The 15,961-nt window shown below is 45.0% G+C and overlaps 1 protein-coding gene across 3 annotated transcripts in view; it reads left to right on the top strand.

Moving 5' to 3' along the window:
* Positions 1-11,870, top strand: part of LOC120063476 (zinc finger RNA-binding protein-like) — a 61,134-nt gene extending 49,264 nt beyond the window's left edge. For all 3 annotated transcript variants that reach the window (XM_039013858.1, XM_039013859.1, XM_039013857.1), the window contains exons 15-21: positions 780-930; positions 2,303-2,462; positions 5,532-5,629; positions 6,522-6,617; positions 6,826-6,937; positions 7,834-7,931; positions 10,252-11,870. In XM_039013858.1, coding sequence (XP_038869786.1) covers positions 780-930; positions 2,303-2,462; positions 5,532-5,629; positions 6,522-6,617; positions 6,826-6,937; positions 7,834-7,931; positions 10,252-10,425 — 889 coding nt within the window. In that variant the 3' untranslated portion in view covers positions 10,426-11,870. The remainder of the gene's footprint in view (positions 1-779; positions 931-2,302; positions 2,463-5,531; positions 5,630-6,521; positions 6,618-6,825; positions 6,938-7,833; positions 7,932-10,251) is intronic.
* Positions 11,871-15,961: the final 4,091 nt, after the last annotated feature.

Here is a 15,961-nt window from a genome sequence, read left to right as displayed (position 1 = left end):
TAACGTTAGATACCTAATGAACACCTCCCTCCTGTAGAGCGCTGAAGGGGGTGATGCGGGTGGGGGTGCTGGCTAAAGGACTGCTGCTCTGTTTCAGTCTGTTTTCTAACGTTAGATACCTAATGAACACCTCCCTCCTGTAGAGCGCTGAAGGGGGTGATGCGGGTGGGGGTGCTGGCTAAAGGACTGCTGCTCTGTTTCAGTCTGTTTTCTAACGTTAGATACCTAATGAACACCTCCCTCCTGTAGAGCTCTGAAGGGGGTGATGCGGGTGGGGGTGCTGGCTAAAGGACTGCTGCTCTGTTTCAGTCTGTTTTCTAACGTTAGATACCTAATGAACACCTCCCTCCTGTAGAGCGCTGAAGGGGGTGATGCGGGTGGGGGTGCTGGCTAAAGGACTGCTGCTCTGTTTCAGTCTGTTTTCTAACGTTAGATACCTAATGAACACCTCCCTCCTGTAGAGCGCTGAAGGGGGTGATGCGGGTGGGGGTGCTGGCTAAAGGACTGCTGCTCTGTTTCAGTCTGTTTTCTAACGTTAGATACCTAATGAACACCTCCCTCCTGTAGAGCTCTGAAGGGGGTGATGCGGGTGGGGGTGCTGGCTAAAGGACTGCTGCTCTGTTTCAGTCTGTTTTCTAACGTTAGATACCTAATGAACACCTCCCTCCTGTAGAGCTCTGAAGGGGGTGATGCGGGTGGGGGTGCTGGCTAAAGGACTGCTGCTCTGTTTCAGTCTGTTTTCTAACGTTAGATACCTAATGAACACCTCCCTCCTGTAGAGCTCTGAAGGGGGTGATGCGGGTGGGGGTGCTGGCTAAAGGACTGCTGCTCCGCGGAGACAAGAACGTCAACCTGGTCCTGCTCTGTTCAGAGAAGCCCACCAAGACCCTGCTGAGCTGCATAGTGGAACACCTACCTAAGCAGCTGGTGGTACGGCACAGTTTACTCTGCACAGCGTCTCTCACACACACACACACACACACACACACAGTGCACTCTGCACAGCGTCTCACACACACACACACTCCACCCTGCACAGCGCCACACACACACACACTCCACCCTGCACAGCGCCACACACACACACACACACACACACACTCCACCCTGCACAGCGCCACACACACACACACACACACACTCCACCCTGCACAGCGCCACACACACACACACACACACACTCCACCCTGCACAGCGCCACACACACACACACACACACACACACACACTCCACCCTGCACAGCGCCACACACACACACACACACACACACTCCACCCTGCACAGCGCCACACACACACACACACACTCCACCCTGCACAGCGCCACACACACACACACACACACACTCCACCCTGCACAGCGCCACACACACACACACACACACACTCCACCCTGCACAGCGCCACACACACACACACACACTCCACCCTGCACAGCGCCACACACACACACACACACACACACACACTCCGCCCTGCACAGCGCCACACACACACACACACACACACTCCACCCTGCACAGCGCCACACACACACACACACACACACACACACACACACACACACACACACACACACACACACACACACACACACACTCCACTCTGCACAGCGCCACACACACACACACTCCACCCTGCACAGCGCCACACACACACACACACACACACTCCACCCTGCACAGCGCCACACACACACACACACACACACACTCCACCCTGCACAGCGCCACACACACACACACACACACTCCACCCTGCACAGCGCCACACACACACACACACACACACACACACACACACTCCACCCTGCACAGCGCCACACACACACACACACACACACTCCACCCTGCACAGCGCCACACACACACACACACACACTCCACCCTGCACAGCGCCACACACACACACACACACACTCCACCCTGCACAGCGCCACACACACACACACTCCACCCTGCACAGCGCCACACACACACACACTCCACCCTGCACAGCGCCACACACACACACACACACTCCACCCTGCACAGCGCCACACACACACACACACACTCCACCCTGCACAGCGCCACACACACACACACACACTCCACCCTGCACAGCGCCACACACACACACACACACTCCACCCTGCACAGCGCCACACACACACACACACACTCCACCCTGCACAGCGCCACACACACACACACTCCACCCTGCACAGCGCCACACACACACACACACACACTCCACCCTGCACAGCGCCACACACTTCCTTCCTGTGTGCCAGCTGTTGATTGTTTTGTTTGATTGACAGCTGGTGACCCCAGAGAAGTACGAGGTGAAGGGTTCCATCGAGGACTGTTCCATCATCCTGACGTCTGGAGCCGACCCCAAAATGACAGTCACTGTCACCTTGACCTCCCCCAGCATCCGAGAAGAGGAGACTCCTGCCACACCCCCGCCACGGGACGGAGGTTGGAAAGACATCGCCCTTCTCTCCTCCTCTCAGCCCTTCTCTCAGCCCTTCTCTCCTCCTCTCAGCCCTTCTCTCCTCCTCTCAGCCCTTCTCTCCTCCTCTCAGCCCTTCTCTCCTCCTCTCAGCCCTTCTCTCCTCCTCTCAGCCCTTCTCTCCTCCTCCATCTCTCTGCCACCTAGCTATGGGTGCATTAGTTTAGTTTGTCCAGGAGCACTGGATGGGTGGAGTTAACATGTTTTGGGCTTTTTCAATGGTCCTAATGTGAAATCTCTGCTCACCTGGGGCCACTGGGCAAGCACAAATGAATGTACCCTGTAAGATGTAAATTCCTATATGTTGATTGATCCTGAAGAGACCTACCCTGGTGGCACTTTAAATGTGACTTTCTAGATTGCCCTGGCCACCTAAGTTGATTTAATCTATTGGGTATCCAAGTCTCTCGCTCAAGATGTTTTTTGTTTTTGTATTTTAGAAACGCTAGTTGTTTTAAACTTCAACCAAGGAGGTGCTGGAGCATGTCATGACAGGAGAATCTGGTTGGTTCATTCTAAAAACAGTTCTCGTGCCGTCTAAAGCCTTGGGGTAGGCGTTCTAATTTAGCTCAGTGTTTTGAAACTCACGATACGAAAAAATTTATACGAAGAACTACGTTTTGGTCAAGCATTCAGATTGTCCAACAAACTTCTTTTTTTTAAGTCTGAGAAGCCATCTTTTTAAATCTGTGCCGTAAAGGAAAATCTGCATCAAAGGCTCGTCATTGGAGAAAAAAAACCTTCTTTCTAGTCATGGTTAGCTCGGCACTCCTGGTGAAGTTAGGGTCCTGTTGTATAGTGCCAGCAGAGTAGATCTTAGGTCTCCGACTCGGCTTCAGTGCTCTCTTGAAAAGCTGTCCCTTTACAAAGCATGATCAGTGTTTGACAACGCAGTCTAGATTTTATAATTTTTTTTGTTCCCAGGTAAGATACATTTTTTGTTTCGGGGGTTGTTTTTCCAGTTACATCGCTACGTTAAACCAATTTTCCTACCGGGTCGATCGTTATTTAGCTCAGAACTACACGTTGGAGAAACGTTGTTCTCTACAGAGATACCATTGGGCAGGGAAGTGGTGGGCTGCTCACTAAGAAACAACTCAAATCGTTGATGTTGATGTCACCGGGAAGATTTTCAGCAAAAAAAGTTTGTTTATTTAGTCAATTTGGGATTTGACGAAAAGACTAGTATAGAAAGAAAAGACTAGTATAGAAAGAAAAGACTAGTATAGAAAGAAAAGGCTAGTATAGAAAGAAAAGGCTAGTATAGAAAGAAAAGGCTAGTATAGAAAGAAAAGGCTAGTATAGAAAGAAAAGGCTTCTAGAACAGATGGTTTTCAAACACAGGAAACAGGAAGTAGGAAGTAGGCTCACACATCCCCACACAGGAAACAAAATCTTACTTTTTGTCTGGCAGTGAGGTATTCCGTTGTAAGGTTACTCCCCGAGTGAACTGGTGTCCCCCTTCATACCAAAGCCCAGTGCACAGAACGATCGGGCTCCATTTCCTTACTGTAGCTAATCATTCTGTCAGATATGACTCGAAAGGCCTTTTCGATCACATTTATTGTCCGTTGTCTTTTGCATTTGTTGACAATGGAGGGTAGTGGTGAGTGTTGCCAGACTGAAATGGACCCTTTTTTTGGGGGGGGGTCTATGTCCGTCTCAACAATGGAACGCACCTTTTTATGTTTTGTTGTGCCAAATGTTCCACCCTTTCCAGAAGTGTGCACTTGTGCACTCTGCCAATGGATTTGAAAGCATTGGATTGGTGTAGAGCCGGAGAGTATTGGCCTGACTATTCACCAGTGGTAAATCCAGTGTCCAGACATTGAGCAAGTACACACTTCACGAGAAAAGTGACACATCCGGTAGGGGCCAGGGATGAAGGCTTTGGCAGAGGACTCTGTGGTTGGACCTGAGTTAATATCAGTAGGCTAGTATCTGCCAACCTATCAGCCAGGTATGACTCACGCCAGCCATGCATGCAGTGATGTCCAATTTAACCATTTATTTTTGCTGCTGGGGGAGCATGTTTTTTGTTGTTGCTTTCCAACACGCAACGCTGCTTGTCCACATAATTGATATCTTTCTATCTGGTCCAGCCCCAAAGCCCTCAAATTCATCTCCAATATACAGGAGAGGGTTCCCAACCCCAACCAACCAGCTTCTGCGGAAGGATTTTTGACCAAGGTCCCCCCCCCCCCCACCAGCTAAACACTCTGCCACACCTACCATCGCCACGCCACTCACTGTTAGTAGCAACTCCGTTCACACGCCAAGCAACAAGTCATTACGGTTCACCGATGGACTTCAGATCCTCTCTCCTTTTGTTATACTTATACACCATGACCCATTGGAATCCACCTACGTTATCAACTTCGAGGACAGTAAGACTGAAATTGACTAATGATTGGCGTAACATTGCTTACATTAACAAGTAAACTTCTCAGCTTTTCAGAGATTTTAAACTTCTCTGTCAGGTGTTGCATTTCAACACGTTACCAATACATTACAGTTTAGTTGTTTGTTTTTTTGGACTATATATGAAATGGATCGCTGTTGGGACAACTAGGTCAGCCTTCACGCCAGACCTAAGCAAGAGTTGTTTGATAATTCTCTGTTGTAGCTCTGTGTGGTTGAACCATCAGTCATCCTGCTTCTATTCGGTCAGCATTTTACGCCAGTCCCATAATTCACAATCCCCCTAACCTAACATATATAACCAAACACCTCACACCAATGTGAACCTAATGTTACATTCATGACGCTACATCTCCAAACACTAGTAATATCGAGGTGAGGTCGTGTTGCTGGTCATTCATTGGTTTCATTTGGCAGGAAATAAATCAGAGCAGTTCAATCCCTGGTTCCTTCCTGAAACCCTGAAACTTGGTATGTGTGGCAATGTGTTTTGTGTCTTCAAGCCAATGAGTCTTGCTTTACCTGGTCAAACACCCGTTCCTCCTCCTCCTCACCACAACCAACCAACCAACCAACCGACCACCATTTTGACAATTCGACTCATCCGTTTTTAGATGTAACCTGGGGCTTGGTGCGAGACCCAGCGGACGTCTTGGACAGGCAAAAATGCCTCGCTGCTCTGGCAGCCCTCCGCCACGCTAAGTGGTTCCAGGTTCGGACACATCCTCTTACTTTCTTAGTGGAGCCTTATGAGATGCATTTTTTAATTTCCTTTGTTTTAGATTTTTTTTTTTATGAAGGAATTAATAATGAATTTTAAGCAACAACAAAACAGATTTTTATATATTTATGGGGGGGGGGGGATATAAATACAAAATATTCAAGGATGCCACCCCTTGTAATGGTAATGATTTGACCAGATTGAATATTCAATCTTTATGATATTTATTCAGCTGAACTTTAGAATGTTAATTTTATGGTCAAAAAAAAATAGAATAAATGGCATTCCTTGTAATTCCTTATTGTATTGTTTTCTTCGTGTTAAAACATGATTCCATAAGGCTGCAGAGATATCTTTGTCATCCGATAAGAGCTTCCATGTTGATCATTTGTAGCTTTTAATTTCTGTTTAGTCGAATGATAGGGATTGAGAGAAGGAACATCTGATTAGTTTACTGTGTCGCTGCGATGTCCGAAAAGCAAACACACAGGCAAAGTAAAGCAGATTCCCTCTACCAGTTCCCTTTTATCTTCTTTAGTACCGGACTGTCTGTGAAACACACCTGGAACAACCTGAGAAGTCAGGGTTTATAAGATGACAAGGAAACTAAAACCTAAACTTTTCTTGTTTCATGTTGTAAACTGTGAACTCTTTTCACTAACGTTACGACGAGGTGAAATACTCCTGGAAATGGCAGCTGATTCCAAACCAATTACGACCATTTTAACAATACTTCAATCAACCAATCACAAGCTTCCATTGTGTCCAGTAGTATTTGGACCTCTGACAGACCTGTTGTAATGTATATATTATGTACTATGATCCCTGTTGTCTACGCCAGTCTCTTACTGTCACTAAACTAAACGTGTTATTGCACCGCAAGGCTAGGGCCAACGGACTCCAATCCTGTGTGATTGTTATTCGTATCCTGCGTGACCTCTGTCAGAGGGTCCCCACGTGGTCCGCCTTCCCCAGCTGGGTGAGTTGATCGTCAGGCTGATATTACACTTCTTATCTTCAACGTTATAAAGTGGTGGTGGTGGTTCTCGATAATGTTTTGAAGAAGAGGGAGCGTAATAGAAATGACTTCTCTTGCGTCCCTAGTCTTTCCAGAAGGACCTTGAAATGTGCCCCTCCTTTATTAACCTTTTACATGCTCCCTTCCTGTGATTGGTGTCTTCCTCCAGGCCATGGAGCTGCTGGTAGAGAAGGCCATTAGCAGTGCCTCTGGCCCCCTGAGCCCAGGCGACGCACTGAGACGGGTCTTGGAATGTATTTCCTCCGGAGTCCTGCTCCCCGGTAAGACTAACCATGACAATGTCGTATTTTTGACTGATTGTGATAAGACTATTTTCACCAGGTCCTAACATGTACTTTCTGGTCCACTAAGTCACTGTGGCAGGTAGATTTAAAACATCTACTAGCCAGATTTTGTTTCTGCCATAATTGCATAAAATGTGCTTTGTAATGTTTCTAAATCAAGAAATGTATTAGTGGGATGTTGCTACATTTCATAATCATTTTTGTGACCTCAAGTCTTTAAAAACAAAAAATATCAGAGACAAAAATGTTCAGCTGTCCCCTTTAAGGGCGGGAGGTTGCCGTGGTAACGGAGCTAATTGAGTCCTGTCGACCTGTGGGATCCGACTAGGGCGTGTCTTCGCTATCGGTCGACGCAGCAGACTCAAACTAACCATGAAAAACAAGCTTGCGAACAAAACAATGTAAATAGCCAAGAAATATGAGGACAGTCATTTTTTTTGTTGTTGTAGACTTTAGTGTAAATTAGACTGTTATGCCTGTGTGCAACTCCGCCACTATTTTACACTGCGCAGGCAGTGTTACTGCGTCAGGCTGGATATAGGACTCGTATTTCTTTATGCAAATTAGCAGCGATGAAACAGAACCGCAGAAACACTTTGGAAACAACTACTGTAGTGTTCGTCTAGCCTTAATGTGCTCATACTTGACTCCAATGTAATGCTCTCACTGTAGAGCCCGCACTGGACCACCCGCCGACATGGCTGGTGATATAGACATTCTTACCCGCTAATAACAGTGGTTCATTTTTAGACCTTGATTTTTGACCATCATGGCCGACTCTTTTGGACGATCCTGATAGACACCCCCCCCCCCCCCCCCCCCGGTGTTGTGGGGTTAGCAGAATGCTGATAGGTGTTGGTCTGTCCTCCTAGGTGGTCCGGGATTGGTCGACCCGTGTGAGAAGAACCCCACTGACACCCTGACAACCATGGAGGAGCAGCACAGAGAGGACATCACCTCAAGTGCCCAGGTACTGACGGGATACGTCATATCTAATATACAGGACCGGGTACTGACGGGATACGTCATATCTAATATACAGGACCGGGTACTGACGGGATACGTCATATCTAATATACGGGACCGGGTACTGACAGACACATGTATAGAATATACGGGACCGGGTACTGACGGGATACGTCATATCTAATATACAGGACCGGGTACTGACGGGATACGTCATATATAATATACAGGACCGGGTACTGACGGGATACGTCATATCTAATATACAGGACCGGGTACTGACAGACACATGTATAGAATATACGGGACCGGGTACTGACAGACGCATGTATATAATATACAGGACCGGGTACTGACGGGATACGTCATATCTAATATACAGGACCGGGTACTGACAGACACATGTATAGAATATACGGGACCGGGTACTGACAGACACATGTATAGAATATACGGGACCGGGTACTGACAGACACATGTATAGAATATACGGGACCGGGTACTGACAGACGCATGTATAGAATATACGGGACCGGGTACTGACAGACGCATGTATAGAATATACGGGACCGGGTACTGACAGACGCATGTATAGAATATACGGGACCGGGTACTGACAGACGCATGTATAGAATATACGGGACCGGGTACTGACAGACGCATGTATAGAATATACGGGACCGGGTACTGACAGACGCATGTATAGAATATACGGGACCGGGTACTGACAGACGCATGTATAGAATATACGGGACCGGGTACTGACAGACGCATGTATAGAATATACGGGACCGGGTACTGACAGACGCATGTATAGAATATACGGGACCGGGTACTGACAGACGCATGTATAGAATATACGGGACCGGGTACTGACAGACGCATGTATAGAATATACGGGACCGGGTACTGACAGACGCATGTATAGAATATACGGGACCGGGTACTGACGGGATACGTCATATATAATATACAGGACCGGGTACTGACAGACGCATGTATAGAATATACGGGACCGGGTACTGACAGACGCATGTATAGAATATACGGGACCGGGTACTGACAGACGCATGTATAGAATATACGGGACCGGGTACTGACAGACGCATGTATAGAATATACGGGACCGGGTACTGACAGACGCATGTATAGAATATACGGGACCGGGTACTGACAGACGCATGTATAGAATATACGGGACCGGGTACTGACAGACGCATGTATAGAATATACGGGACCGGGTACTGACAGACGCATGTATAGAATATACGGGACCGGGTACTGACAGACGCATGTATAGAATATACGGGACCGGGTACTGACGGGATACGTCATATATAATATACAGGACCGGGTACTGACAGACGCATGTATAGAATATACGGGACCGGGTACTGACAGACGCATGTATAGAATATACGGGACCGGGTACTGACAGACGCATGTATAGAATATACGGGACCGGGTACTGACAGACGCATGTATAGAATATACGGGACCGGGTACTGACAGACGCATGTATAGAATATACGGGACCGGGTACTGACAGACGCATGTATAGAATATACGGGACCGGGTACTGACAGACGCATGTATAGAATATACGGGACCGGGTACTGACAGACGCATGTATAGAATATACGGGACCGGGTACTGACAGACGCATGTATAGAATATACGGGACCGGGTACTGACAGACGCATGTATAGAATATACGGGACCGGGTACTGACAGACGCATGTATAGAATATACGGGACCGGGTACTGACAGACGCATGTATAGAATATACGGGACCGGGTACTGACGGGATACGTCATATATAATGTACACATTGTAACAGCCTCCAGAACGGATCATTTGAGCTACACCATCAATAGAAGGTACTGGCCGTCAACATGCGTTGTAATGGTTTTACCTTTAAGGTTTTCAGACTTGTTGAAAAGAAGTATAAACTGATTGGAATCGTCTGTAAATAAAAATGGGGGGGAAATGGTAGTACTTGATACCGCTGCCAAATCATTTTATATAAACCGTAATGACCCAGTAACTGATAGCCATGAATATAGTCTTTATTTATCCTTTTATTTAACTAGGCAAGTCGGTTAAGAACAAATTGTTATTTACAATGACGGCCTGCGGGGGATGTGGGCTGGGATTAAAAATACAATAAGATAAAAGTGTCTGATTTGCAATCCTGTGGTACTGGTCCTCCAGAGATCTCTATATACATGATAATGGCGCAACAACACATCCTTGAGGTACACCATAAATATAATGTACTGTGTGTAGTTATTAGGCTGACTCTCGCTGTGTCTCTGTCCAGTTTGCTTTGCGGCTGCTAGCGTTCCGTCAGATCCACAAGGTGCTGGGAATGGACCCACTTCCCCAGATGAACCCTCGCTTCAACGTCCACAACAACCGCAAGCGTCGCCGCGACATCGACGGGGCGGACGGCTTCGAGGGCGAAGGGAAGAAGGACAAGAAAGATTTCGACTAGTAGTTACTAGGATCTGTCCCACCAGTCACCTTTTTTTATTCATTTAAAGTAGTCTGTGGACACGTTCCAGGCAGACTACATTGCAGTCGTCTGCCAGAGCTCACAACACCTGGATAAGGTGTTTTTAAGATGTGAGCTAACCGCATCGTATGATATAACGATCTTCTGATGCCAGTTTGCGCAGTCATACGTGGCACACCGCCATTGGTTGATTCCCGTAGCGAGACTGCAATGTAGTCGGCCTGAAACGCTGCCTATATGTACCTTTTTCTTTTTTTACATTTTCTGTTGTCTCTGATTATTAACAATGGGGTTTGTTTAGAATCTAAAGACCACATCGGATAGGGCCTGGTCCTGTAAGCCATATAGACTAGCGCTGCGTTCATTAGGGCACACGTTTTGCAACGAAAAAAATTGAAAATAAGTTCTTATTCGGACAATTCCAAAATAATGTCAGTCTGTTTTCTTCCATTTGTTGCCTAAATAAATCAGACTCTATTTTGACTGCAGCTCACTGTATAGGCTTACCGCAGCACCCAGTTTGTCCACGATGTTTTGGCTAGCGATTTGATATGACCTGTTGTCGGGACAAACTTCTCCTTCCTAGCTGATACTACTTGTACCCCCCTCTGCTTCTCCATGACAACGGGGCTTCCTCAACATCTACTCCTTTAAGACTTTGCCCCCCCCCCCCACCCCACCCTTTCCAGGTTGAAGTTCTGAAAACGTGAAAAAGACCGATCTAATTGTTAATAAATCCGGAGGATTATAATACATGTCAATGCCTAACATGCATGTTATTTCTAGTTGCTTACATTCAGTGTTGGTTGTTTAGTGAGAGTTTAATACCTCATTGTGAAGCCTATAATTCGATCAGTCGCCAGTAAATGTTTTATTTTCCTATAAACTGTAATTTTGAATATGGTTTCTTTTTTTTAAAGTGGTGTAAAATCTATCGTCTTGTCCCCAATATGGCCAGACTGCAATGTGTTCTAATGTTTAACGCAGGCCCCTTAACTGTGGCTTTGTTATACTACATTTTCTGAAAAAAACACTTTCTTATTGGTTGTTAGTAGTGCAGTTTTTCTCTAATATATGAAAATATACCTTTAATAATCTTGCAATGGATCAAAAAGTGTTTGGTTTGTTGAAGAGTGTGCATGGCTGTGTTTTCAGATTATTATTATTTGTTATCTTATGGCTTTTAACATGTTTTGGTTTTACAGATTAATTATAATGGGAAATGTAATGGCTTGCCCCTAATCTTGGTTTAATGTTGTATACATATAGTTAATTTGAATAATCTATAGAAAATGAAAAACAGTTGAGTAAAAAAAAGTGTAACGTTGATGTTTAAATGTAGAGCCACTCTTTGATGCCTGACTTGTCAGCCTCTCTGTCTCAGTACCTGCTTTACCATGGGCAGAATAAAGACATTTCCTCAATGAAGGACTCGTAGTGGAGTTTGTTGTTTTGTTGCTCTCTAGTCAACAATCCACCTCGCAGCAGGTCTCATTTAGTACACGGACTTGAGAGTAAAGGTAAGCTCTGAGACGATAACCTAAATTTGTTTCTCCTCGATTTACTTCATTAGGGTTAAGGCTTTCTCTAGTAAACCGTGCTAGTGGGGCTTCCTTTTGACTGATTGGTCAGATCCTACAAACCTTAGTTTTGTCCCACCTTGACTACTGTTCAGTCGTGTGGTCAGGTGCCACAAAAAAGGGACTTAGGAAAATTGCAATTGGCTCAGAACAGGGCAGCACGGCTGGCCCTTGGATGGACACAGAGAGCTAATATTAATAATATGCATGTCAATCTCTCCTGGCTGAAAGTGGAGGAGAGATTGACTTCATCACTACTTGTATTTATGAGAGGTATTGACATGTTGAACGCACAGAGCTGTCTGTCTAAACTACTGGCACACAGCTCAGACACCCATGCATACCCCACAAGACATGCCACCAGAGGTCTCTTTACAGTCCCCAAGTCCAGAACAGACTATGGGAGGTGCACAGTACTACATAGAGCCATGACTACATGGAACTCTATTCCACATCAGGTAACTAATACACCTTATGGGACGGAAGCAACACAAAGGCACAGACTCATGCATAAACACACACACACACGATAACATACGCACTATACACACACGGCTTCAGAACTGTAGCTGTGGTGTAGTAGGGGCCTGAGGGCAAACAGTGTGTTGTAAAATCTGTATGAATTGTAACGTTTTTATAATTGTATAAACTGCCTTAATTTTCCTGGGCCCCAGAAAGAGTGCTGATTGGGATCCATAATAAATACAAACACATATAGGCTGGTTGTTTAGCAACAAAACCTACAGACGGGTTGGTTGTTTAGCAACAAAACCTACAGACGGGTTGGTTGTTTAGCAACAAAACATACAGACGGGCTGGTTGTTTAGCAACGAAACCTACAGACGGGTTGGTTGTTTGGCAACAAAACCTACAGACGGGTTGGTTGTTTAGCAACAAAACCTACAGACGGGTTGGTTGTTTAGCAACAACCTACAGACGGGTTGGTTGTTTAGCAACACAACCTACAGACGGGTTGGTTGTTTAGCAACACAACCTACAGACGGGTTGGTTGTTTAGCAACACAACCTACAGACGGGTTGGTTGTTTAGCAACAGAACCTACAGACGGGTTGGTTGTTTAGCAACACAACCTACAGACGGGTTGGTTGTTTAGCAACACAACCTACAGACGGGTTGGTTGTTTAGCAACACAACCTACAGACGGGTTGGTTGTTTAGCAACACAACCTACAGACGGGTTGGTTGTTTAGCAACACAACCTACAGACGGGTTGGTTGTTTAGCAACAAAACCTACAGACGGGTTGGTTGTTTAGCAACACAACCTACAGACGGGTTGGTTGTTTAGCAACACAACCTACAGACGGGTTGGTTGTTTAGCAACACAACCTACAGACGGGTTGGTTGTTTAGCAACAAAACCTACAGACGGGTTGGTTGTTTAGCAACAAAACCTACAGACGGGTTGGTTGTTTAGCAACACAACCTACAGACGGGTTGGTTGTTTAGCAACAAAAACATTCATTAATATATATATATATAATGAATGTTATACAGAGGGTCAGTGAGAATGTTAGAGGGTCAGTGAGGATGTTACAGAGGGTCAAGGATCATACCCCTAAAACCTCCTAACCTCCCCTGTTATTGGTAATGATGAGAGGTCAGCGTGTTTTGAGGGTATGACCTTTTACCCTATCGAACTTTCTCAACATTATTGACGATTCGTTCAGGATTATCCGTAGTCATGGTAGCATCCCCATCCATGTAGACGTATTTGGAAACATTCTATTCTTATTTACAATAAAAGTGACACCAAGATGACACAATACTTTATTAACCATTTATATTGGGCACTAAATAATCTGAAACACAACCAAAATTAACTACAAATGAATCCAACAAATTTGTAGTCACCAGGGACCAAATACTAAACTTTTGACTACTTTATTTATACAAATCTTTAAGAGTAACAATAATTATGTTAAACAAAATCTTTCTCTGAGCAATTATATTATTATAAAATAATATATGTTACCAATTTATTGTGCATTCAATATAGCTCAGTCATTGTTGCTCATCTTTATCAAGGGTGGCAATCATTTCAGACCCCACCATTACATGCATACCCAATTTGTTCTTATTTGGGTTTATTATTGATTTGTTTAATAAAATGTTACTGTGTAAATACATTAACAACAAGTAGGCTCTTAAAATGAAAGTGTATTAGTATTTACTGGACTGTATTGCTCTGGGCTTGATGACTGTAATGCTCTGGGCTTGATGACTGTATTGCTCTGGGCTTGATGACTGTATTGCTCTGGGCTTGATGACTGTATTGCTCTGGGTTTGATGACTGTATTGCTCTGGGCTTGATGACTGTATTGTTCTGGGCTTGATGACTGTATTGCTCTAGGCTTGATGACTGTATTTCTATGGGCTTGATGACTGTAATGCTCTGGGCTTGATGCCTGTATTGCTCTGGGCTTGATGCCTGTAATGCTCTGGGCTTGATGCCTGTAATGCTCTGGGCTTGATGACTGTAATGCTCTGGGCTTGATGACTGTATTGCTCTGGGCTTGATGACTGTATTGCTCTGGGCTTGATGACTGTATTGCTCTGGGCTTGATGACTGTATTGCTCTGGGCTTGATGACTGTATTGCTCTGGGCTTGATGACTGTATTGCTCTGGGCTTGATGACTGTAATGCTCTGGGCTTGATGACTGTAATGTTCTGTGCTTGATGACTGTATTGCTCTGGGCTGGTTTGATGATTTCCTCTTCAGGAAAATTTACAATATGTTTGGTTATTATTGCAATGCAGTGCCCTCTGCTGGTGACTAGAATAATTGCGCTCTGTAACGTCAGGAAGAAGCAGCACTGTTTTCGCCCACAGTAGATAAGCTTGATGACTGAAAAACAGTCAATTCAGGAAAACTCTAGTGGCTGCTCAACCAAGATGAGAATCTTAACTGTTAAAACCTGTTGAGGATAGAGGGCGCTATTTACACTTTGGGGGAAAATCGTGCCCAATTTAAACGGCCTCGTACTCTATTCTTGCTCGTACAATATGCATATTATTATTACTATTGGATAGAAAACACTCTAGTTTCTAAAACCGTTTGAATTTTGTCTGTGAGTAAAACAACTCATTTGGCAGCACACTTTCTGACCAGGAAGTGGAAAGTCTGAAAATGATGCTCTGTTCAAGGGCCTGCCTATAAATGGGCATGATACGTATGAGTATACATGCACGTCATACACCTTCCCCTAGATGTCAAGATGAAGTGAGAGAAAAAATGAAGTGTTTATCTTGGTCTGAGGTGGAATATATCCTCTTGGCACGACGAGCCATCCATTTCCTGTTTTCTGGAGAGCGCGAAGGTGGACCTGGAATTGCCTTCTGAAAAGCCGTCGTTATAGGCGACTACTATCTCCGGCTTTGATTTTATTTGATACATGTCACAATATCATCGTAAAGTATGTTTTTTCAATATAGTTTTATTAGATTTTTGAAATTTATTCGGGACGTTAGGCGTGTTGCGTTGTGTGCCTTTGTTCAGAAAGGAGAGCTTCGAGCCACTAGGCCAGTGTGCTTGCTAATTCAAGAGGGAAAAACGATGTTCTAAATCCAAACAACGACTGTTCTGGACAAAGGACCCCTTGTCCAACATTCTGATGGAAGATCACCAAAAGTAGGACCCATTTTGTGATGCTATTTCATATATCTGTCGAACTGTATACTAGTAGTTTTGCGCCCAGATTTTGGGCACTCTCGCTATAACGTAAGGTGGATGTCGTAATGAAGATATTTTTAGAATTCTAACACTGCGATTGCATTAAGAACTAGTGTTACTATCATTTCCTATACAACATGTATTTTTTTGTAATGTTTATGAATAGCTATTTGGTCAGAATAGGTGAGAGTCTAATAGAAATATCCGCACATTCTGGGAAAAAGAAGCTACGTTAGCATAATGGA

The sequence above is a fragment of the Salvelinus namaycush genome, chromosome 18, assembly GCF_016432855.1.
Source record: "Salvelinus namaycush isolate Seneca chromosome 18, SaNama_1.0, whole genome shotgun sequence".
NCBI classification, from domain to species: domain Eukaryota; kingdom Metazoa; phylum Chordata; class Actinopteri; order Salmoniformes; family Salmonidae; genus Salvelinus; species Salvelinus namaycush.
This window is presented reverse-complemented; position numbering and strand designations above follow the sequence as displayed.